We start from the raw sequence: 25,983 nt of genomic DNA, 5'->3' as shown, positions 1-25,983 counted from the left end.
CACACACACACACAGAGAGAGAGAGAGAGAGAGAGAGAGAGAGAGACCAGTGTCAGCATGTTCCCAGAGATGTAACCATGTCCGTGGTAAGTGACCAATGCCACAAAGACCTGCATGCGCTGCGCAGTCGCCACAGCTACTGTTTACAAGCATTTCATTCTCCTAGGACCAGTATTGCTCATTCATAACCATTATCATCCTAAATAAAACACATAAACATACAAATATGACTTTGATATACAAATGTGGTGTATAAGATGCTTAGTTTCAGAGAAAAATTCAAGTTAATTATAAGTATATAATTATTAATTATATACTGTATTAACAGCTCTATATTTATTTATTTTTAATTTAATGTATAATATAAATGAAAATAATTTAGGTATATTATAAATATATTAAATATAAATATAATATACCTTTTATTTATATGAATATGAATTGAATTCATATACACATCTGGGATCGTAAATGCATCTTTATACTCTTCTTAAGTTTACATTTTGTTTTTCCTTTTATTCAATGCTAACAATATGACAGTATAAGGAGAAAAGATTTCCTGCATGTGCCTGCATGTGTAAAATGCTGCTTCTGTCAAAAATAATATTTTTAAGAAAATAATGTACAAGTCTCGTGAGCTAAAAAAGGGCAAACTCTGAGCAATAAATCTGCAATAAATCTTCCTTTAGGAGTATTAGGAAATATACACGCCAGATCCAAACCTGCATTCCCTACAAATTTGCAAGCACATGCATTACCGTACCAATGAGCCATGACTTCAACCATGTGTAGGATGAGGCATGGGTAGGATTTTGTGATTGATGGGTTTCAGATTCTGGTGAAATGCGCAGGCGTTTCTGCACATGCGGCTGCCATGTGGATCATCACAAAATGTGTTTTCTTGACTGTGAGGCGCTTGTGCAGAAGCTCTGGTGTGATGATTAACAGTCGGCCCATGCGACATCAGACGACTGCAGAGACTGTGCTGTCTGATAAGCCCAGAGCAAACAAACACACAAAACAGGTTGCTGCAGCTCTGCAGCAGGACTGAACGCACAAGCCTTTGGGTCATAGGGACATTTTACGTAGAAACATCTATTAACAGTATTTAAATGCGCTTACGATCCTCATGACCCAAACGTATTTAAATTACTTTGTCTACCCAAAAATGAAAATTCTGTCATCATTCTTTCTTCTGTGGAAGACAAAAGAAGATATTTTGAAGAGCATTTCGGCTCCCATTGACTTCCATATTATGGACAAAAAATAATATGGAAGTCAACAGGACCCAGAACGGTTTGATTACCAGCTTTCTTCAAAATATCTTCTTTTGTCTTCCACAGAAGAAAGAAACTCATACAGGTCTGGAATGACAAAGTAAGTGAGTAAATGATGACACAATCTTCATTTTTTGGGGGGTGGATTGTCCTTCAGGGAATGATGTGTGATTTTTGCTGTGAAATTCGTTCATGCCGGAACTCGATGATTCATGCTCTCATCAGTTCTGAGGGAATCGCAGGTATGGTCGCAGATAATTTAAATAGCACATGGAAAGAGATGCTAGACTGATATTTCTCACATGATGAGAAAAATGGTGGTGCCCTTCAGCTGGTGGCGCCCTAGGCGACCGCCTAGCTCGCCTATGCCTAGAAACGGCCCTGACCCTAAGGTCTATAATGTAGAAAACCAGTTGTCTGTGTGATTTACACTGTTAAGTGGCATTCCAGAGAGCATCTAATAACACAACAAATTTTATTATCTAGAATAAAAGTTGGACTGAAACTACCTGAGAACTTGTTGCAGTTCTATTTGTGAAATGTCTTAGTCATTGATGCAAGCTGTTAAACAATGAGCATGAAACATATCAGAGTATCAAGTGAAAATGAGACTATCCATATCTCACCTTGACTCTCAACTGACTGGTGACGTTTCGTCCAAGCCCAGCTTTGAACAGTTACATTAGAGGTCAGAACAAATCTGAAACAGTGTGAAGTTTTCCTGTTTGCTCTCTGGTTTCATTCCTGAGGATTTCCCCACTGCCTCAGACCGTTTCTACAGCACCTGCCATGACCCATTTGACCGCAGAACAAGAAGTACTTTTGTCTGAGTGGGGGTTTGTATGAGACAGAGCTTCTTCATGGTACACTGCTCTCTCTCTCTCTTACTCAAGATGGTCATACCTGGATGATTCAAGTTTTGCAGCCAAATTAAAATATCACGACGGCCTTTAGCTCACGGCACTAAAATGGCCTCTACAATTAAACGCATCCACTATGAAGGACTGTTTTGGTCCAGAACATTCTTTTAAAATGTTAAACTGCCATGACCCATTTGACCGCAGAACAAGAAGTACTTTTGTCTGAGTGGGGGTTTGTATGAGACAGAGCTTCTTCATGGTACACTGCTCTCTCTCTCTCTTACTCAAGATGGTCATACCTGGATGATTCAAGTTTTGCAGCCAAATTAAAATATCACGACGGCCTTTAGCTCACGGCACTAAAATGGCCTCTACAATTAAACGCATCCACTATGAAGGACTGTTTTGGTCCAGAACATTCTTTTAAAATGCTAAACTGCTAATCTACATCAAGCAAGCAGCATTTATTAAAAAACTGAATTAAAAAAAATACAAGAAAAAATGTTATACTGTACATACATAATGCATAATCCACAAAGGCCTTAAAAAGTTCTTAAATCAGAGCATAACGTTTTAAACAGTAAAGGTTATTTTCATATCCTAGGTTTTTTTTTTTTTTTTTGCAAAGTTTTAAAACTAAAACTATTCAAATAAAGGTTCTGCATTCGCGCTCTGAAGTCCCGATCTGAAATGATGGTTCGCGAATCATTATTCAGATCGGGACTTCGGAGCGCAGATCATGAATCATTTTATTCAGATCGGAACTTCGATTCACGAATCATTTGATTCAGATCGGAACTTCGGAGTGGGTTCATGAATCTTTTGATTCAGATCGGAACTTCGGAGCACAGAGCGAATCGTTTTTAATTAAACAGTACAAAACATCAAATCATTAAGGCAGTAGGAAAATAGGGAAATTGGTCTAACCATGGTTTCGTTACAGTAAAAGTGTAGTAACCATGTTTTTTTGTATAACCACAGTTTTACTACAAATACCATGGTTAAACTAAAATTTGTTTAAAGTTCATTTGTGGCTATGGTTTAACTATAGTAACCTTTTTTTGTAGTAAAACCATGGGTAATTTTCGTAAGGGATGCGTTGCCATGTTAACCAAAAAAAAAAGTAATACATTTACACCTTAAGAGGACACAAATAGATGCAGTTTTCACTGTTTTAGCATTAACAGAGCTTTGGATAGTTTCCATATACTTGTCTAGATCAACTTTGGATCCAGATTTTTATATGTGAAATTCAGCTAGCAGGAAACAAATTAATGAATTTATATTTTCCTATATTATATTTTGGGTACGCGAACAATCCAAAGAAAACATATTTAAAACAGAAAGAAAAGTCAAGAGTTGAATTACTGAAATAAATGAACTTTTCCACGACATTCTAATTTATTGAGATGCACCTGTACATCAAGCAAGCAGCATGTATGAAAAAACTGAATGAAAAAAAAATGCAAGAAAAAAAATGTATGTTATACTATACATACAGTACATAATGCATAATCCACAAAGGCCTTACAAAGTTCTTAAATCATAGCATTAAGTTTTAAACAGTAAAGGTTATTTTCATATTCTAGTTAAGTTTTTTTTTTTTTTTTTTTTTCAATGGAGAGCTGTTGGCTAAAACTAAAACCATTAAAAAAAAACTTTATTAAAATAAAGGTTCAGCTTTCCAAGAGTTCCCAACCTTGGGAACCTATTCCTGATTTCTTATCCATTTAGCCAATGACATAGAATTTGTCCCTACCATGTCCCTGCCAATAACCAGCGACTACTAAATTGTCCTTAACAATAATTTTGATCAAACAATTACATATGTATATGTAACCACTGTTGTTGTAATTTCGGCCATATATAGGTAATACCATTTATATCAACAAAGAAGTTATAAAGTATATTGCTAACTTTATGTTGTTGCACTGTTTTGTGTTCAACTGCTTCTCCCATTTGCTCTTTTCACATTGACTATCACTAGACTAATAAAATAAGATACAACGATTTCTCAAATATTTATAACAATATATACTGATAAACTGAACATTCACTTCAATGTATGAGGTGACTGGATGCTTTCAACTGATTTCCTCTTGAACGGTCACCAACTGAATTGCAGGGGTCAAACTATTCAAAATATAGTGAATTAAGCTACAAACTAATGCACAGTTGTTTCCATCTAACATGTATTCTGAGGTGCAGTTCCTCATATTTTTTGTGTTTTCCCTAGTTAGCATGAAAACCTGATACTTCACCTGAATATGTTCGTAATTTTGTGTTGGATGTTATCTTTGGAATGGGAATATTAATATTTTATTTGTAAACATCATACTTTTCTCGCTTATTTCAGTTAATGTCATAAAATTAGCGAGCTAAGCCAGCAGTACACTGAAAAAAATTATACTAAATTTTTTTTAAGGTAAGTGGTTGCAAACAATTTATTTTAGCTACATTTAAATAAACAAATTTAGTTGCAAGTTAGTCAACTAAATTTGTTTATTTAAATAATTAAACTATAATATATATAGTGATGGGTGAAATAACTCTAAATCAGTTAAACCATTGTGTCGCAAAATGATTTAGTGATATGAAGCGCTCCAATCGTATTGCTAATCATTTGATTTAGGGACTTCGGAGCGGGTTCGTGAATCATTTGATTTAGATCGGAACTTCGGAGTGGGTTTTCTAATCATTTCGCATTCGCACTCTGAAGTCCCGATCTGAAATGATGGTTTGCGAATCATTATTCAGATCGGGACTTCGGAGCGCAGATCATGAATCATTTGATTCAGATCGGAACTTCGATTCACGAATCATTTGATTCAGATCGGAACTTCGGAGTGTGGAGCGCAAACCATTTGAATAAGATCCGAACTTCGGAGCGGGGTTCATGAATCTTTTTATTCAGATCGGAACTTCGGAGCACAGAGCGCGAATCTTTTTTAATTAAACAGTACAAAACATCAAATCATAAGGCAGTAGGAAAATAGGGAAATTAGTCTAACCATGGTTTCGTTACAGTAAAAGTGTAGTAACCATGTTTTTTGTATAACCACAGTTTTACTACAAATACCATGGTTAAACTAAAATGGTTGGTTTAGCAAAACCATAGTTCATTTGTGGCTATGGTTTAACTATAGTAACTTTTTTTTGTAGTAAAACCATGGTTAATTCTCGTAAGGGATGCGTTGCCAGGTTAACCAATAAAAAAGTAATACATTTACACCTTAAGAGGACACATATAGATGCAGTTTTCACTGTTTTAGCATTAACAGAGCTTTGGATAGTTTCCATATTCTTGTCTAGATCACCTTTGGATCCAGATTTTTATATGTGAAATTCAGCTAGCAGGAAACAAATTAATTAATTTATATTTTCCTATATTATATTTTGGGTACGCGAACAATCCAAAGAAAACATATTTAAAACAGAAAGAAAAGTCAAAATGAGATTGAATGAACATATAAAAAAATCTGACCAAAATTACTCTGTGTGGTACAATGCCAAACAAGTGAATGACAACTTCCTCAGATGAGTAACAAAAACAGCAACTCATTAGTTATGTCCATCCAAGTTTTTGTCCATCCATTCTGTTGTTTGCCCTCTTTATATTTAAGGAGAGAACTTTAGTTTCCAAAGTTGGACATCGTTTGTTATGATTTAGAATGTTATGTTTGTTATGATTTAGAATGTTATGTTTATGTTATGTTTGTTATGATTTAGGCTGTAGAAATCAGTAGAGTCCCTACCAATATCCAGCAACTACTAAATTGTCCCTAGCAATAATTTTGATCAAACAATGAAATGTCTGTTGTATGTCGTTATGTCCCCACCTATGCCAAAATCATACCTGCACCCTTGCATTTAGCTTTTCTGTGCAGGTAAACAGCTGTATGGCACATCACGTCATGTCATGTCTTGACACCTTTTGGCCTTTTGTCAAAGTAATACACAGATTCAGACTGACCAAAACAAATCGAGTACATGACCCATCACTGTTAATCTTTAACATGGCACTCGTCTGATGTCAAAAGGGAGAGAAATAGCTCAGTACTCACCGATCTTCTTCTCTGGCATCTTTATCCAAAACAGAAAACTGAAAAATAAGCTTGGAACAGATTCCAATGACTCCTCCTTAAAACCTTGATTTGTTGCTTCTTCACACCTGAAAATGTTGAGGAAAATACGTATAAAAAGTAGTCCGACCGCTGTCATGGACAAAGATGGGTTAAGCAAGTTAAATAAACCAAAGGGCAAACTGAGAAAAAAATCAGAGGGATACAGTCTGTGTTGTTATTAACAATCACTGTAAAAATATTTTCAACTTAATAGGAACACAAACTAATTTTGTTGCCCTAAATTTAATTTGTGCATTCATTTATGTCCTTGATACTAACTTTTACATTTTTTAAAATTAATAATTAAATTCAAACTGGTTGAAGCATAATGAATTTATTACTGTGATTTGTAACTTTAAATTTGGTTTAATGTCTTTACAATTAAACACTTTTAGAGAACTTAAAGGTGTCTAGTGTTCTGTAACTTGTGTTCAGCTACATATTGACTTTTTTTTGTTTCCAAATTCTCACATTTATTTTTTTTATTATTAAATGTAAGTTAAAAGTGAAAAAAGTTACATCCAGTAAAAAAGGAAAAATCCAATATAACGAATTCTGTCCTGATTGCCCGTTACATAAGGTGAAAAATATCTGAAAAAATAAATGATCTCATAAGTAATTGAAGGTATCATTATTGGATAGAAATTATCATAATGGGAAGATATAAAAGATTAATGTCTAATTCGTTTACTTCCAGTTTCATCAATGCTCTTAATAGTAAAAACCTAAGTTCTCACCTTTACCTCTCCACTGCAGGTTCTTGGATCAACTCTTGAATAAGAAACAAAGAGGTGAAGAAGTAAATCAGTGGTTTCTTCAAGATATTCGCGCTGACATTCCCTTTTCCCGGAGTCCTTCACTCTTTTATTGTGTGTTAAATGAAGCTATTCTCCGGCAGGCAGGACAGCTCTTCTCCTCACTTCACTCTCTCTGCTCTTTCTGCGCTGTTCGCTGGAGTGGAAACCTCCCTCTTCCGGTCAGCAGCGAGTCTCAGGAGAGCGCAGGTGGACAGGTGAATCTGTGAGCACGCCACCGCCCTTCAGCAGAAGCTCATCTGATGAAGCACTCGTGAGCAAGACGACTGCGAGATACATGATGCCTTGTATGGTTTTTATAGATTTATAAATCTATAAAAACCATACAATCAATAAAATAGCGATTATTCATATTATAACATTCTCAAAATCTTATTAACAGTTAATAATATTGATAATATACCATTCATTATTATGAATAATGACTTCATTATGACTTAATAAAAAAGCATAAACATATGGTCTACCCAATTTATTATTTTTCAACAACAATGATAATAATTATTATTAAAAGCAGTTGTTATTAGTAATGTCATATTAAATATAAAATAATTAGTATTTAACATTACTTATTAAATAATATAATTTTTTTTAAATATTAGTAATAGATTGATGACTTAATAAAAAAGCATAAACATATGGTCTACCCAATTTATTATTTTTCAACAACAATGATAATAATTATTATTAAAAGCAGTTGTTATTAGTAATGTCATATTAAATATAAAATAATTAGTATTTAACATTACTTATTAAATAATATATTTTTTTTTAAATATTAGTAATAGATTGTTGTTTATAAAATAACAAAACATGGGAATTATGTAGTAAAACTACATATATTTTTATTTTATATAAAAAAATATATAAATGGGAACATAATTTTATTTAATATAATACACGTAAAATAATATTATTATTATGCTCTTTGGTTGTTTAGATTGGTCATAAATATTATAATCCATGTGTCACACCCCATTGGACTTTTGTTCTGTTTTCATCCCTCATGTGCTCTGTGTGACCTAGTTTCTTTCCTCCGGTTTCACAAACGCTTCGTAAACATCAGATTTGATAGTTAAAAATGTGTATGTTAATGAATTCCAATCATTCGTAAATGAAGCGAGCGTGCACGCTCATTCTCAATTACCATAATCCCCGCCCATGAATTCCGACTGACAACTATATATGGGCATCATATTATGAAACGAAAATAAGGATTTCAACATGTCCTCTTAAAAGCAAATGAAAAATAAAAAATTTCTCAGACACAGAAATGCAAGTTGTGTTATTGGAAGTGCATTCAAAACGCAGCATTTTATTTTCAAGCGTACATAGTGGAGTATCAGGTCCTAAAAAAGGAAGCGTGGCAGCACATTACAGATGCTGTTAATGCAGTTTAATCTGTTATTCAACCAGTCATCGTTCTTTGCAAGTAAGTCTGAACGGTCTCAAAAAATACGTCTTTTGCGCAGCGCTCTGTCTGCCTAATCTAGCAATAGCGCTAACGTTATATCAGCCAGTAAGTGTTTATTGTTATGCCTCATTCTGGCCATTTTATAGAAAACCATTTCCGTAATAATTAGACTAATTGGTAGCCTACATCCCTAACAAATAATTAATTATTTGATAAAAGTGTTACATTTGCAGATTATTACTGCTGTTCATAATAGTAAAAAGGAAAGCACAGTAGCCTATACTGTATATAATTACTGTAACGTTATATTATTTTATCAAAATGCTGCGCGATACATACGTGATCATATAAGGTAAATAGTTTCATAAATATGCAGCCCCATCAATGAGCAAAACGTTCAGATGATTTAACTTACAACCCATTTACGCGGGGCTGGGAGCAGGTGTAAATTTTGTGTGTACCAACTAACATTTGTAAAATACGAACACTTTCATGAATCCCAAAATTTACGTCAGAACAACTTTAGGAACGATTTACACATAAATTCGTTCTGCTCGTGTTTCATGAATGAGGCCCATTGTTTCTTGTCCCCTCACATTGTCAGTTACGAATCACATGAATCACATAATTCAAAATAACGAAATTAGACAATTTATTAGTTTGCATCCCTGATTATTTTTCAGTGGTTTAACATTTCTATCATAAAACAGCAGTCAGATATGAAATGTTTGGCTACTTACATCTTATCCCACACTTTATAGCCGCTAACTGAAGCGTTGCGTTGAAATTCGCGCTAAGCAGCTTCTGTGAACATAAAGCCCGCCTACTTTGATTTGATTGGTCATATCAAATATTTTGACCGTAAGGCAGCTCAAATGAGGAGGCTTAAGTTTAATCTTGGTGTTGTGCAATCTTTGCAGCAGGAAGGAAGAGTTAATACTATATTAGGCAATTATTTCACAAAGTACACCAGCTCGCTGTTTTAACAGCTTTCGACATCATGACGCTGAACTCACTGTTCTGGATCGGGGCTAATCACCATCGGCCCGTCGACCTCAGACACCACCGGACTGTGCTGGAGGGAAGCAATCATCCGGTGTCTGGAGAGAGTCTACCCCCGATCCAGAACACAGCCAGACCCAGAGCCCAGCCCACCATCACCCCGCTGTGCGGACCAAGAGCCTGAGCCCACCGCTGACGGAGAGCCTGAGCCTGCCGCGACCGACGAGCCATCGCCATAGAGAGCGACAGAGCTGAGGATCGCCTCGGAGCCAGAGCATCAATCGACGTCAGACCAGGTGCGAGAGCCAGCTACAGTGCTCGCTATGGAGGAGAGCGCTATGGACAGCGAGAGCACGGAGGGAAGCTCCGCCCACTGCACCGTGGCTGAGGGTGAGCCGAGCTCAGTGGACTGTTTTTTTGGATATATATGCAGACATGCCCCCTCTTCTCCAGCCTTCGTCTGAACTCTCTGTCTGCCCTGAACTGTCTGCCTGCCTGCCCTGAAACGACCCCGGAGGTCGTCCCCCTGTCCACCACGCTCCCAGTGTTGGGAGTCGCGATGTGGTGTGTGTGAGCGGCACACACCTTCCCTGAACCCTCTACCTGTGTCTGGATTTCCCACCCACCCTCCCTCTCTTGCCTCCTATCATCCCTGCCTCAGCTCCGCCACTGCTGCATCCTGGAAACCCCTCTGCTCACCCTCAGCCCACCATCTGGGAGGTGGGATCGCAGCGGTTCTGCCAATCTCGACTTGGCTGGAGGATCCCTTGTCTCCGCCTCCAGCCTCTGAGCCCCGCACTCCGCCTCGGCCTGCGACCCAGCAGCTCCACCATGGCTCCTAGCTCCCTCCTCTCCACCGTGGCCCGTCAGTCCACCAGCTCTGCCAGGCTCCCTCATCCCTCCGGCTCCACCTTGGTCTGTCGTCAACCATCCATCGCCTCGGGACTCCACTCCTCTGACTGCACCTCATATCTTGCTCCACCGGGTTCCCTGGTCCCTCCGGCTCCACCTTGGTCTGTCGTCAACCATCTGCCGCCTCGAGACTCTACTCCTCCAGCTACACCTCATCCCTCCGGCTCTGTCAGGCTCCTCCTTCCCTCCGGCTCCACCGCGGCCTTCCGGATCCCCGCCTCGGTCGCCTGAGCCATCTGCTCCGCCTTGGCCCACCCCTCCGGATCCTCCCTGTCGCCCTGGCTCATCGGCGGAGCCTCCACCTGTCTTGTCTGCCTGCCTTTCTGCCAGCCCTTCGCCGTCCTCGGTCACCATCCCTTCTCCACTCCTTGTGTCCTCCTCCTATGTCCCCCTCTATCCCTGCCTTTGTCTCCATGGCGTGAGGTCGCGCCTTCCGGGAGGGGGGTGATCTGTCACACCCCATTGGACCTTTGTTCTGTCTGAGAGGTGCTGCCGTGAGCTATTACGGGTGTTTGTGTTAGGACGGCCGAGTCATGCTTTCACACGGCCGTCAATCAGGTTCTGCCATGTTTTTCCTCCCAGTCTCCTAGAGGATCTGAATCAGTCAGTCTTGGCCCCCGAAACGCAGTCAGGCTCCCTTTACATTGGCTTTCAGACTGTGGACTTCTAGTGAAAGATGAATGGACCGTAAAGACACCTTATTAGAGATGAATGGAAAGGATTCCCATAAGAGGTCCTATTGACGGTACAGTGTCCTCATGCAAAACTAGTACAGCATATGGGGCTTGTTGGGAAAGTTGTCACGAGGGCTTTACCTTGGTGAGGTTTTGAGTTAAAAATCCAATTACACAGCAGTAGTTCTGTAAGTTGGTTTCAAACACCTAACTTTTGTAGATTAGACTAGATTTTCTGGTATTTAAAATAACATAAAATAAGATTAAAATAACCAAGACTTTAAGGTACATATATTCCTGAACTTACTGAAAAAATGTTCACTGGAGAAAAAGTCAAGTAGAATATTATTGTCACACCCCATTGGACTTTTGTTGGTTTTCATCCCTCATGTGCTCTGTGTGACCTAGTTTCCCTCATGTTTGATTGTGTCATTTAGTTGAGGTGTGTGTCATTAATTATCTTAATTTGCTCTCGTATTTAAAAAATGTAGTCTGTCTGTCTTTGTCTGGAAATTGTTGATGCTACCCTGTGTGTTAGACCCTCTTCTTTGTGTGAATTACCATTAAAAGTATTTGTTATAATCTTCGTCGTGCCTTCGTCTCCCTAACAGCAGTATCGTGACACCATGCATGCTCTGTGCCCATTTCATTATTTTCTAATAATAATCATCATCGTCATCATGGCTATTATTATTTTTAATATAATAATAACTAATTAAAACTAATATTTAACATTACATATTAATTCATTACATTAAATCATTACATATTATTGTTCATAAAATAACATTGGTTCCCAATAAGTATGATTATGTAGTAACAAATATTTTTAACAAAATCATGAAACATGGGGAAAAAAAGGAGCTGGGAGCATAATTGAATAATATAATATTAATAATTTAATAGTAATATTCATAATACAGTATATTACTATTATTATGCTCTTTAGTTCATAATATTAGCCATAAATACCATAAACATGTATGCTCTATGCCCAATTTAGTATTTTACGATAATAATAATAATAATAATAATATTACTATTATTAATAATAATAATGGGGGCAATCGTGGCCTAATGGATAGAGAGTCGAGTCAGACTTGTAACCCGAAGGTCGCGGGTTCCAGTCTCAGGTCCGGCAGGAATTGTCAGTGGGGGGAGTGAATAACCAGCGCTCTCTCCACCTTCAATACCACGACTGAGGTGAGACCCTTGAACAAGGCACCGAACCCCCAACTGCTCCCCGGGCGCCGCAGCATTGGCTGCCCACTGCTCCGGGTGTGTGGTCACGGTGTGTGTGTGTGTTCACTACTGTGTGTGTACACTTGGATGGGTTAAATGCAGAGCACAAATTCCGAGTATGGAACACCATACTTGGCCACACGTCACTTCACTTTCAATAATCACAGCTATTTTATTAACAATGCAACAATTTTATTTTTTGAAAATAAATATTAAGTGTGAATACTAATAGATGAATACTAATAGATTGTTGTTGTTCATAAAATAATGGAAATTATGTAGTAACAAAAAAAAAGAATGCAACAACAACCAAAAAACAAACAAACAACCAAAAAATGAGACTGGCAACATGCAGGAAATAATGACATAATAAATGACGAAAGAGGAGGAACAACAAAAACCAGACAAGGGTGATGTTTTCACATCTGCACAGTAAGGAAACTCTCGAGGCTGCAACAATGTTTATGAATCTCCTTGCAAGCATATGGACCCTGCTGTCTTTGATTCTGTCAGGTAAGACTTACTGCAGAAGTTTTGCTTCTACTGCTGAATTCTCTAAGACTGAGAATATATAAGTCGTCTAAGCATGCAGAAGAAAGTTGTTTAGACTGTAGAACCAACTGTTTCAAATTAGATTCCTTCACAATTGCTATGCTTCCATTTCAGGCGCTCTTGCTGCTGACTGGATAGTGCATGCTCCCATGGATCCAGTCTATGCTCCTCTTGGTTCTTCTGTAGTTCTGCAGTGCACCTATGACTACCCTGAGGAGTCCGACCAGGGAATACTGCGCAAAGTGCTGTCAGAGATGTGGTGTCTGAATGAAAGCCGCTGCATTACTCCAAGATACGTGTACCACAGTGCAGGGATATTCCCTGAGCCCTCATACCAGGGCCGAGTCAAGTACTTGGGGCAGACGGGGAGCAAAAACTGCTCTCTGATGATTTCTGATGTGAGGTCAGAAGACAGCGGCGTGTACGTGTTCCGGTTCATCACCGACCATCTGAAGGCCAAGCTACCAGGACAGAGAGGAGTGAATCTACAGGTCACAAATCAGACAGAAAGTAAGAACAGTTTCTTATGCTCTGGACATGCAATGTTTTATCTCATATTGCACAAAAATAAAGGCTCCAAAAGGAGGATTTTGCATAAAATAAACATTTTGGATTCCTCAGAGAACTTTTCAGTCAACTTTTTTTTCTTAGTGTAAAGACAAACCTTTTTGTGCATTTGAATGATTCCATGGATGTTAAAGGTTCTTCATTGAACTATTTAAATAAATAAAAAATAATATAATATATATAAATTTAATTTAATTTATTCTCCCCCCCCCCAAAAAAAAAACATAGTACAAATTTTCATTCTAGGAAAGCCTGGAAATCACAATTTTAATATTTTCAAAATGTATAAGATCCCTTAAGCGATTTTCATTCTGTTCATATCTTTATGAATTTATTTATCATATAAAATTTTATAGCATATAATAGCACTGATTAGAGTGGCATTTATATTATTTATATGTTAACACTTTAAACAAAGGTCTTATTAGTTACTGTTTGTTATTGCATTAACTAATATTAACTAAAAATGAGCAAATAAATGTTACAGTATCTTTGTTAATAAAAATACAACTATTTATTGCTAGTTCATGTTAGCTCAGGTCTATTAAATAATATTAACAAATAAAACTTCTAATTTTAATCATTTATTAGCAGAATTTTATTAAGATGAATTTAGTACTAATATAGAAGGATTTTTCATTGATAGTTTATGTTAACTAAAGCAGTTAATAAATTAAAATGTTAATAATGGTACCTTATTTTATTTTATTTATGTTTGGCATTTTATTGTTTACCAACAACAATGAAATATAGTTTCTATAGTTTAATATATCCAGTTCATATCTAAAATTAAGAATCTTGACGGTTGACAAACATGTATGAGAAAATAGCCAAACCAAATGAATTGGTCAATATCCTTTGTCTGCTTTTTTACTCAACTCAGAGTAAAAGCAAAACTTCCTTTTTTTTTTAGCCCACAGCAAATGTCTGCTCTTCACAAGAAGACATGTTTCCACAAAGCAGAGGCACTTCCTCAGAAAAATCTGTCTTGCTTTCATGACCTTCACTGCGGGAGGTTTATTTCAAAAACTGTGACCAGTTAACATGACATTATTTAGCACAAATGAACAAATTTGTCAGCCACATTCATGACACTTTTAAATGTGTGAATACTGTGGTATAACCAAGTAGAGAAGAAGTCATTGTGTGATTGTAAACTAGCCTGTTAATGTCTTTCTAGATGATATGTTGTAATAATAATATTTCTTCACAGCAAGGAGTGCATCTTCATTCACTACTGGCATTGTGCTTGGAATTATTATCATGGTTATCATAATAGCAGGCATTGTGATATTCATCAGAAGGAAGTCACGGTAAGCAAAGCATCTACTCAATAAGTGTCTTGTCTGGCGTCATTTCTGGTCTTATAAACTAAGGGAATGTGGCTTTGTTTTTCAGGGGAGAGAGGTCAAGATCGCTTTAAACAAGTTATTACCACAGAGGATGAAAAAAACTTGTGACTCCGATCAAAACAGAGATGTAAACCAATAGTTCTGCTTTTTTCTGGTTTGTGTGCTACATTTTACATTCATTTATGCATTTTTTGCATCCATCACAGTCTATTATTTATCTATTTATATTATTTTCTGCATATCAAACGGCACAATGTTTCATTCATATTTTTTACTTTTTGTATTCCTATTTCACCTTTAGTATTATCGTATTGTATCTTACATTTTGCAAGTCACTGCTGCTGTGTTGCATATCAGGGTGAACACTGTCCTCAGCCACTGAACTAGACTGAACAACACGTTTTCTTCATAGAGTCTGTAAAAAGAGACAATAATGGTTATGTTTAGAAAGTGAGTAATTTATTATGCCAGCAGGAAAGATACAGTGGATTCTCACATTTAAATCATAGAAAATTGCCTCTTGTTCTATCCTCAATTTTAATTAAAAAAAGCACTTGGTATTGTTTATAATCACCTCACAAATGAAGAAACGTTCATTAAGGGAACAGTTCACCCTAAAAAAACATGATTATCAATCTGTTGTTATTTACCCTTGAATCTGTAAAGAATCTTCACACAGTTCTAGGTTGTTAAAAAAACAACAATGGATATCCCATGTGGTCTCTGTATTCTGAAATGCCAATAATGCCAAAAATATGCATATAGCTATTGTTTTTCTGTTTTTGGTTTGTTTTTTTTGGTATGATGCGACCAGGTCAAAGGTCAATTTTCTTGAATAGAAACCACGCAGTACTTAGTATTTTAATTTAATTTTCAGCAATTGCAATAAATTGTGTATTATTGCCAGAAAATGTATGAAAACAGACTCTTTGTTGCCATTGTAAGAAATTATTTATTTGGAGCTTCTCGTGAATTTATCATGTCAATTAAATTGAATATTTAAGTGGGATGATTTTTATGACGCGTTTAATCGTGTCGCACTCAAACATATAGCAGATACACTACCTTTCAAATGTTTAGGGTCAGTAAAATTAGTTTTTTGAAATAACTTTTTTTTTCAGCAAGGATGTATTAAATTGATCAAAAGTGACAGTAAAAATATTTATAATGTTCCAAAAATTTCTATTTCAAAAGTTCTTTTGAACTTTCGATTTATCAAAGAATCCTGAAAAGAATGTGTTTCCACAAAAATATTAAGCAGCACAACTGTTTTCAACATTAATAAGAATAAGAAGTCCGAATATTAGACTGATTTCTGAAGCATCATGTGACACTGAAGACTGGAGTAATGATGCTGAAAATGTCATTATATATTTTAATAATATTTCACAATATACCTGTTTTTGCTGTGCTCTTGATCAAAAGAAATAAAAATAAAAAAAGAGCATAAGAGACTTCTTCCAAAAATATTTAAAAAAAAATCTTACTGACCCCAAACATTTGAACAGTAGCGTGTCGTTTTAAACAGCTGGATTTTATTAGGGCAAATTGCAGCTGGACACAATTAAACAGAACAGTGGGGATTTTTTCTATTTTCAAGTCTCTGACATTCAGGCTACATCAAGTGGTCCATAAGTGCATATAATTAAAAAAAAAAGTCCCTGTGTGGTTTTACAATTTCTTCCATCAGTTGACCGCTTTAGACTCCAGATTCTTCCATCTCCTCTCTCGGTTGCTTGGCAAGAACAGTATAAACAACATTAGGACCATCTTTGACCATCTTCTTGTCTCCATCTAGAGGAATGTTTGTGACCTTCGCCTGGTCCCGACTGTAAATAAAGATGACAAACACAACAACTATGGCATTAATATGACAGAGGACTGGCATAAACCAGCACACATGGACTGTGTAATTGTGTTTAACCTGGGCATGCGAGAATAATGCACCGTAGTTTAGTTGATTTTTCCCTGTTCCTCAGCGCTCTGAGCGGCTTCTTTCAGGGGCACGATGGAAGGGTGGCTACTTTCATAAATCTCCTCTGGCTCTTCCTGAACCAGACACAAAATAAAACACTTATAAGTTTAGAAAGTATATGACTCTCTGAGTTCATATACTATCCATCCTTAATATCAAAACTACAATTAGTGTATCACAAATCATAGAACATTATAAAATGTACTGTATAGTGCCTGTCATGCAATACTATTTCTGGTAGATTCTCAAACACATGCATGATTGTTTTGGGGTTGGTATTGTTAACAATTAAATGTGCAATGGAAGACAATGATGCTGAGACTTTTTTTTTATTGAGAAAAGTATAAACCTAAAAGTTATGTAATGAGTTTACTACATACTGAAAAGTTTATCTTGTTTCCAGTGCACATACTTTTAGTGTGTTGTATACATATGTGAATTATACAGAACATATAGGCTGTGTTCCAATTCACACATTTACAGTATACTACACAGACGGACATAATAGTGGAAGGAGATCTGAGCAAAGAAAACTCACCGGTATGTCTGACATTTTTGTGCTCTTGAGGAGAAACGTCTCTGAAGTTGATTCACTAAACAGAGTATTGTCCACTGGCAAGTCAACTAATGGTGAACACTGTTTTTATAGGAGAAACATGGCAATCGATTAATATGATAAATACAGATTAGATTCAATTCATACGATGAGAATAAGATATATAAAAATGACCTGTTTTTCTTCCTCAAGATTTTCAGTGTCCACGCGATGCATGTTTTTACTGCAAAAGAGATGTGAAATGATGTGTGCAAGATCGGATGAGAAGATCAGATATTTACTATTAAAGCTAGTAAACGTAAAACCACCTGATCATGACGACCACGGTCAGAGATATTAATCCGACAGAAACGCCCACTGCAGATGCCAGTGCGATCACCTTCAGTCGGCCTGAACATATAAACCACAGCAGCTCAATCATGGGCATACAGTACATGCACATCATTCATCTGATAAACAGCGGTAAGCAGTAACTATATTTATGTCCAGAAGTTCCTCTCTATACACACACACACACACACAACTACAGTTTAAATGTTTATGTTTTTGAAAGAAGTCTCACCGAGGCTGCATTTATTTGATCCAAAATACAATAAAAAGTGTAATATTGTGAAATATTATTACAATAAAAAAAAAATTCTATTTTAAATAATATATTTAAAATGTAATTTATGTAGTTTTATATAAAGCTGAATTTGCAGCATTTTTACTCCAGGATTTAGTGTCACATGATCCTTCAGAAATCATTCTAATACTCTGATTTGCTGCTCTGCTGTGTGTTATGCACTGACCTCGAACTTTCACCGTCAGAACCGGGGAGCTGTGTGCTCCGATGCGGTTGCGGGCCTTGCAGTAGTACTGGCCGCTGGCTCCAGGGCTGACCTCAGCAATGGTGTAGCTGGGACCCGATCGAGTTTCCCAGGCGTCAGCCGCATTGATCCGGTGCCAGGTGTAGTTCTCCACTGCCGGATTGGCCTGACTGATGCAGGTCAGCGTCAACGAGCTGCCCGCTTCGATCACAGTGGAAGGCCGAGCCAGCACAGAGGTGTTTTTGGGGGCATCTGAGAGAAAGAGAGAGAGAAAGAGAGAGGTGGGGAGGTTAAATAAAAGAAGGGAATCCTTAGACAACTGGAGGACTGATCCAATAAATTTAGCAGTTCATAGAGGTATATAAAGTAGGTACAGTATCCTTATTTTGCAATGTGGAAGTAACCTATTTTTGACTATGACTTGACTTGACTTGTTATTATCTCACAAATCCGACATTTTGCAAAATAAAAAAAAATACAAAATCTGAACTGTGAGAAACAAAGTTTGAATTGTAAAATAAAAAGCTGCAATTTTGTATTTTTTATATGGTGGCAGAAACAGGATTCCATAGAATTATAAAGTGTAAACTTGCAATTCTTAGAAAAAAAGTACAAATTGTGAGACATAAACTTCCAATTCCAAGTTTATATCTCACAATTCTAACTTTTTTCTCAGAATTGCGAATTTATATGTCTAAAACAACTGGAAATGGATGACACCAGAAGAAGTGCACGTTCAAGTTACAAAACACTTAGACCTATGTTAAAACGTTATAATATAATTTATAAGTATAAACTTACAAAGTACTATAAGAGAAATAGTGGGCGATGTCTCCATGCCAAACACGTTCCACGCAGTGCAGTAGTACTGTCCGGCATGATGGGAACGCACGCTAGGAAAGGTGAGATTTTGCGCAGTGCCTTTGGTCCAGGGCTGACCGCCGTTCACTTTGTACCAGGCGTATTTCTGCACGGGAGGGTTGGCGTTGCTGCTGCAGGTCAGATTGACAGCAAACCCTTCCCTGATGTCTCCTTTAGGACTGATGAGGATTCTTGTGTTCTTTGGGGAGTCTAGACACACATATAGTTAAATTTACAATACATAAAAGTCTCACAAATACACTAATGATGATGAATGAATGAATTTAAAATAGCCATTTTTTAATGCAACTTATTCCTGTGATGTAAATCTGAATTTTTAGCATCATTAGTATAGTCTTCAGTGACGCATGATCCTTCAGAAATCATTCTGATATGCTTCTATGTGGCTGCTAGGTCATTCTGATTGGTTGTAAACTCATTGCTACACTTTTTAATATATGTTTACGTTTTATCATTCACCAGGTGAAAATTCTAAATGTTAAAAAGCAGTAGCATAGTTGTCCTACATAAACCACACAATGTGATGTATCAGACATGCCCATGGCATAAACAATATGGGATAAGTCACGTACCAAAGTTTAATATTGAATCATTTTAACACACCTCTACCCCCAAAGTATGACCAATGCTAGTAGTGATGTTTGACTTAACAAGTGAAAACAGGAAGTAAATACTCCTTTCATGGCTGAGCATCATGTGGTTTCCCGATTTGCCCTATATTTGTACACTTGATTTGAACTTTGATCAATTGGAGGGTGGCAGACAATGTGACATAATGTCCTGCCAAAATTAAAGTTATTACACAAGAACCAGCAACAAAAAAAAAATCTCTGCACTCACAAAGACATCAGAGCAGCAATAATGGAAATAAATGTCTAATTAGGGAAAGTGAAAAGTCCAAAAGTCTGATGACATTTTTCAAAATAGGCTGTCATTTTGACCTATTCACTGATAAACTGCATATCCTGCAGTTTAAAAGGTGCAATATTTAGAGATGCATGTTAATAAAATCAGTTACACACTTAAAAATCAAGGTTTTTAATTGGCATTGATTGTTCCATGAAGAACCTTTAACATCTATGGGACCTTTCAATTCCACAAAAGGTTCTTTATAATGCAAAAAGTTTCTTCAGATTATTATTATAAAAATGGTTCTTTCAAGAACTGTTCACTGAAAGGTTCCTTGAGGAACCAAAAAATTTTCTTCTATTCAAAACCCCCTTTTGGAACCTTTATTTTTTTTTTTATGTACGCAAACACACTAGCAATACCTAAATTATTTATTCTGGCTACATAAAAATAGAGGTAACCTACATGTAACATTGAGTAAAAGCGGTCTGGACCGGTCTGTGCCGAGTGGGTTGCGGGCCACACAGAAGTATTCTCCATGGTCCCTGTAGTCCAAACTCCACAATCTCAGCTCAGGTTTAAAGCTGTCTGGCAAACTGCCACTCTCTCCTTCTTTAAACCAGGCAAAACTTTCTGCTGGCGGAGCTCCATCACTACTGCAGGTCAAAGTCACCGAGTCGCCCTCCCCGACTGCCTCTCGAGGGGTGATCTGTACTGTGGTGTAGCGAGGAGCATCTGAGACACAGAGAAAGATAGAGACTAAATGCAAGTTCTAATGGGAGAGGGCGGCTGACAGTAGAATTCAATTGAACATCCTGCTTTAATCACTGTATTTACAAGTTTTATGTATTTAATACACAACATTTAATGCACAGTTGAATCCTTGAGTAGCCTTTTCTAATAATACATGTATAAAATCAGCCAATTTAGATGTTACCACATGCAGCACATTTTAGACCTGTTTATACTATATCCAGTATTAATCAATAATGTTTTGTTGAATGTTTATTTCTGTTCTTATGCTCACCAAGGCTGCACTTATTTGATCAAAAATGCAGTTAAACAGTTATATTGTGAATATTATACTTTAAAATAACTATTTTCTCTCAGTATATTTTAAAATGTAATTTATTCCTGTTGTGACAAAGCTGTGTTCAATTACACATACAGAACTATTGTCTATATGCATGCACAATACTCACATCCAAGAGCCAGGGTGACTCCTGGTGACTGAACATTTTGAGGGGGTATTGGACGGCAGGTGTAGGTACCTGCATGCTGACTGTCAAAGTTATAGATGGCTGACAGCTTGTTGGACTGACCCAAGTTGATCCCATTCCGATAAAGGGCAAAGTTCCTGCCAGGAGCGGCACAGCCTCGCGCCACACAGCTCAGGAAGACCGTCTCTCCAGCAGCAAACATGTTGTCTATTCTCGGTGGATGTACATGAACCTGAAGCTCTGGAATCAGGACAACATTTCACAATATTAGGTCCATGCGACATGCTAAATTATTTTAGGAACAAGCTGTTTTCCACAATTATATGCAAATAAACAACAACAGAAGGTGTTCATTTCTCCCTAATTACTAGATTTTCTACAGAAAAAGTGCAAGTGCAAGACTGTTGCTCCAATTAGAAGGTGTTGCCAGGCTGTTGCTTTGTGGTTACTAGTGTGTTTCTAGGTGGTTGTGTAAATAACACTCCTTCCACCATTGGTTGAATAGTCAGGTAGCCCTGCCCCCCCAAAAAACACTGACTTACGGTACTATTCCATTCAAGACATTACAAATGTCTTTACTGTCACTTTTGATCAATTTAATGAATAAAAGTACTGTAAACAGTATTGACCCCACACTTTTGAACAGCAGTGTATAGCTGCATCTACATATTAAACTTGTTTTTATATTATTTAACATAAAAAATAACCTTTAAAATGTGGCCTGACCTGTGACAGACAGTGTGATGGCATCAGGAGAGGTCCATCGGCCCTGCTGGTTGTCGGTCTCGAATCTGAAATGGTACGTTCCTGCATCGCTCAGCTTTGCGTTCGTGATCTGCAAACTGCATCTTTTGTGTCCCACCATGTATTTGATCCTGTCCCTGTACGAGGGGCTCAACAGATTCCCATCAGTATGGTAGGCAACATCCCGTCGGCCCTCTGCAGAGATGTGAAACCACATGACCCGCGTAGAGCTGTAGGGCGAGGGGTAATCGTAGCGGCACGGCAGTGTTACTGTGGTCCCGGCCCAAACGCAGATGTCTGTCCTGGAGAAATACACCAGCCATTTACTTTCCCCGACTCCTATAAAGCAACACAAGAGTAATCAGAGGCCGGTATTGACCTTAGCAAGGTGTGCGCTGTTGATCCCAGGGATAAAAGCAGGAAAAAATACAGATCAATACAATATAAATAACCTGTGCACCAAGGGCACTCAGGTAATATAAGAGCACAGATTAGAGCTGCAATACGCAATCACAACCATTTTATTGTATCAAAAACACAAGATACCTGTCCAAAATTACCTGACAGAAGAAGCACAGAGGTCACAATTACACGTACCCACATCTCAGCCCTGTTTGTGTGTAAAAACAAGAAAGGCTGTAAGTAACTTCAAGAGTAATCAAGAAATTGGTACCTGGTTTTGCTCTAACACTACCTGGTTCTGATGTTCTTCAGCGAGCGCTGCCAAGTCGTCTGTGGACACATGGACACGCACATGTGTTGAAGAGGGAGCCGAATGGCATCAGAAGCACAGTGTAGGACGCTGAGCCAGAGAGAAAGCAGAAGTTGAAGTGTGGTGATAGGCTGGCCATCCCACTGTCTCACCTCCCGTCTCTCTGAGCCTCTAAACTCTGTCTCTGTCTCCAGTGAAACTCTACGCCACCTTCAGCAAGGTGCACGAGGCAATAACCACAAGTTGCTGACATCCACATCCCTGTTCACACACACACACACACACACACGTTATGGGGAACTGGGGCAGCAGGAAGCATGTCTTTTAAAACACATTCACTTTGCTGCCTTCCTTAATCAAAAAGGATATACAGTTTACCCAAAGTCAATCTTTTCTCATGTTAAAGGCTCACAATGTTTTCTTTGCCCTGATCTTTCAGACAGTTGTTTACATGTAGGGAACATATTGTTTTTAGGCTTAAAATGATTAATTATTAGCATAACTTCAAAGAATCTGTTTTGGAGGTGTCAAGAGAATTCAAAAATATTAAAAACCAAAAGTAACCACAGATTTTTATGAAAGTTAACCATGGGTTTACCACAGCAGTCGTAGAGTAACTAACGTATTCACACTAAAACAGTAACCACAATCCTTCACTAAAATTGGTTTTACTACAAGAACAAGAGTTTAACTGTGGTATTTAATGTAAAATCATTGAAACCACAAGTAAAGCTACCTTTTACTACTGGAACAATATTTTACTTGTGGTGTTTGTTGTGAAAGCATAGTAACCACAAGTAAAACCGTATTTTATTGAAATCTAGCCTACTAATATTTTACTATAATATTTTACTAGTTTAAACTGAGGGATTTGTTGAAAACTCTTAGTAACCACAAGTAAAACTATCTTTTATTTAAATAAATTAAAAAAACTTCAGGAACAAGAGTTGAAATGTAGTTTTTGTTGTAAAAGCTGTAACCACAAGTAAATCTACTGGTTTTACTACAGGAACAAGACTTAACTGTAGTATTTGTTGTAAAATCACAGTAACCACGAGAAAAAAAATATTTTATAGAGATTAACTGTGGTTTTACTACTGGAACAAGAGTTTAACTGTGTTATTTGTTGTAAAACCATAGTAACCACGAGTATGTTTTATGGAAATTAACCATGGTTTTACTACAGGAACAAAGGTTTAACTGGTGTTTGTTGCAAACTCATAGTAACCACAAGCAAAACTTCCTATAGGAAAATTCATTTTGCTGCAAGAACTATAGTGTAACTGTATTTGTGCTCATGGTTGTGGATTCATCAACGTAACTACGATTACAGCCTCAGGGTGGTATGAAGATATAAGATTATGTTTTTAAAACACCTCAGCGACCTCTTGAGGTAAGAAATTGGAAATGCAGCAGAAAATTAAATCAAATACAATTAAGAGTAACATTCGTTGAAATAGTACAGAATGTACAGAGTTCTTTTAGTTTTACATCAGACCAAAATAAGTTATTAATATGAAAAGCAAAACCTGTTAGACGTCTTGATGAGTGTAACTTGAATTGCAAAACTAACTGGTTGCTGACAACATTTTGCATTAATAGGCTAACAATAAATAATAAAATAGTAAACAAATCCCTAGCAGCTCAAAAATTAGTGTGACTTTAAATCTATCATATGGGACACTGATATATTTTTTGTCTGCTTACATCAACTTATGCACAAATATTCAAATTTAGGCATATATGTTTTTCTTAGTCTTAAACTACAATAGCAGAAAATACAGGGCAAAAGCAACGTGATTCGTTAAAAGCAGTGACAATAACGGACTGAAAGGGGCCAAACAGAGGGAAAATGGTGATTCTCCATTTCTCTCTGTTTCTAAATTAGGCTGCACTATACTTTTCTGAGGACAAAAAAAAAAACCTAGTCCTAGAAGGGACGTTGAAAAGAACGAAATGTAAAGAAACTGCTACTTTACTGAATTAACTGCAATAAGCAGATGCACTTGCCATCAACATTAAAACATTTATGACATGAGATTGAATATGCCGTAGCTTCAGACAGAATTCAGCACACAAACGATTTTAAATTTAATTTAATTTAACAAAATAAAACAAAACACAAAAAGGACAATTGTTTTTATAATAACTGTTCTTAAATGCGTTTCATGTTGTTTTGCTTGTAGATTTTCCGTGTTTATGAATATTAATTAGATCAATCTCACTTCCAGAAGGGATCTGCTTTGTAACCAAAATTAATATCCATAAACAAAATCGCTTCCGGTGTTTAGACGCGGTTATTTCACATGTGCTGCACTTATCTGTATGGCAGTAAATAAAACGTTAGTTTTCCTTCAGGAGGCGCACTGGCGCTCAGGATGCTGAATACTCCATTGAGCGCCATTCAAAACTCAGGATATTTGAGTGCTTCGTTAGAGAAAATTGCACAGTAAAACATTTGCATATTTTAAATACATAAATTCCAAGGATTGTCATCTGGCGTTTAAATGGAAATCTGCCCCAGCAATCGCTAAAGAATGGTTTTTAAAAATACCTGATTAAGTCAACACAATCGACTGTGACTGGTTTATCCTGAATGGCGCTGAGAAAAGTAACACTTACCTCGTGACAAAATCTTATTTGCTGTTGAGTAATATTAAATACAAGAATAATGACACTGAGAAATTACGATAGCACTGAATTGAAAATGCACAGTGGAAACTTCAAATAAGAAAATAACTATTACAAAACCAACAAAGAAAACAAATGCTCAGTCATTAGTCCCCTCCCTTTACGATTTCAGCTAAATTCCATTCTATCCACTTGTTCAATGTCTACATTTGAAACTCATGGACCTGCTACATGTGACAACATGATGAATTGAAGTTTCGCTCAGCGATGGACTGACAATATCCACTTTTTCACTCTCAATAGCACACCGTTGAGGTAAAGTTAAGATTTATGTCAAACTTTTATAGCGATGATAATTTATTTTCTATTTGTAGTTCAGGCATGCAGTTTGTTATTAGACCATAAGAAATATAACACGTACATTAAAAGTATAAAATATTAAGTGCAGTGAACCATTATGCCAGCGTTAAAGGGATAGTTCACCCAAAAATGAAAATTTGATGTTTATCCGCTTACCCCCAGGGCATCCAAGATGTAGGTGACTTTGTTTCTTCAGTAGAGCACAAACGAAGATTTTTAACTCAAACCGTTGCAGTCTGTTAATCATATAATGGAGGTGAATGGGAATCACAGCTTTGAGAGTCAAAAAAACATACACAAACAAAACCAAATTAAACCCTGCGGCTCGTGACGATACATTGATGTGTAAAGACACGAAACGATTGGTCTGTGCAAGAAACTGAACAGTATTTATATCGTTTTTTACCTCTGATTTACTGCAATGTCCGAACTGTCCTGAGCGCGTTCTTCTTCT

The 25,983-nt window shown here is 37.0% G+C and overlaps 3 protein-coding genes across 7 annotated transcripts in view; 1 reads left to right on the top strand and 2 right to left on the bottom strand.

Annotated features, from left to right (window-relative positions):
- LOC107728492 (serine protease hepsin-like) overlaps nucleotides 1–7,226 on the bottom strand; it is a 21,485-nt gene extending 14,259 nt beyond the window's left edge. For 2 of the 4 annotated variants that reach the window (XM_016538678.1, XM_016538677.1), the window contains exons 1-2: nucleotides 6,999–7,224; nucleotides 6,202–6,308 (exon numbers count right to left, since the gene is read on the bottom strand). In XM_016538678.1, coding sequence (XP_016394164.1) covers nucleotides 6,202–6,220 — 19 coding nt within the window. In that variant the 5' untranslated portion in view covers nucleotides 6,221–6,308; nucleotides 6,999–7,224. Of the gene's footprint in view, nucleotides 1–6,201; nucleotides 6,309–6,998 lie in introns of all 4 variants that reach the window. The other 2 variants (XM_016538680.1, XM_016538679.1) reach the window with 2 other exon arrangements.
- Nucleotides 7,227–12,756: 5,530 nt separating this feature from the next.
- On the top strand, nucleotides 12,757–14,985 carry LOC107728465 (sialoadhesin-like). Its single transcript, XM_016538629.1, has 4 exons — nucleotides 12,757–12,833; nucleotides 12,987–13,382; nucleotides 14,653–14,752; nucleotides 14,838–14,985. Exons 1-4 carry the CDS (start codon nucleotides 12,779–12,781, stop codon nucleotides 14,860–14,862), a joined length of 576 nt encoding a protein of 191 aa, XP_016394115.1. The 5' UTR covers nucleotides 12,757–12,778; the 3' UTR covers nucleotides 14,863–14,985.
- A 1,309-nt stretch (nucleotides 14,986–16,294) lies between these two features.
- LOC107728459 (B-cell receptor CD22-like) lies at nucleotides 16,295–22,769 on the bottom strand. Of its 2 annotated transcripts, none has more exons than XM_016538621.1 (12): nucleotides 22,521–22,769; nucleotides 22,387–22,436; nucleotides 21,809–22,165; nucleotides 21,065–21,322; nucleotides 20,328–20,597; nucleotides 18,933–19,202; nucleotides 18,114–18,383; nucleotides 17,631–17,712; nucleotides 17,497–17,545; nucleotides 17,305–17,403; nucleotides 16,716–16,840; nucleotides 16,295–16,620 (listed from the first exon to the last, which is right to left on the bottom strand). In XM_016538621.1, the coding sequence occupies exons 1-11, from the start codon at nucleotides 22,580–22,582 to the stop codon at nucleotides 16,745–16,747; spliced, it is 1,863 nt and encodes a 620-aa protein (XP_016394107.1). In that variant the 5' UTR covers nucleotides 22,583–22,769; the 3' UTR covers nucleotides 16,295–16,620; nucleotides 16,716–16,744. The 2 variants fall into 2 exon arrangements, with proteins under 2 accessions (XP_016394107.1, XP_016394106.1); XM_016538620.1 differs by having other exon boundaries at nucleotides 16,739–16,840.
- Between the last annotated feature and the right edge of the window lie 3,214 nt (nucleotides 22,770–25,983).

Source organism: Sinocyclocheilus rhinocerous, unplaced genomic scaffold (assembly GCF_001515625.1).
Source record: "Sinocyclocheilus rhinocerous isolate Xijiao unplaced genomic scaffold, SAMN03320098_v1.1 scaffold66, whole genome shotgun sequence".
NCBI lineage: Eukaryota > Metazoa > Chordata > Actinopteri > Cypriniformes > Cyprinidae > Sinocyclocheilus > Sinocyclocheilus rhinocerous.
The sequence above is the reverse complement of the archived record's forward strand: the minus strand, read 5'-3'. Positions and strand labels throughout refer to the sequence as shown.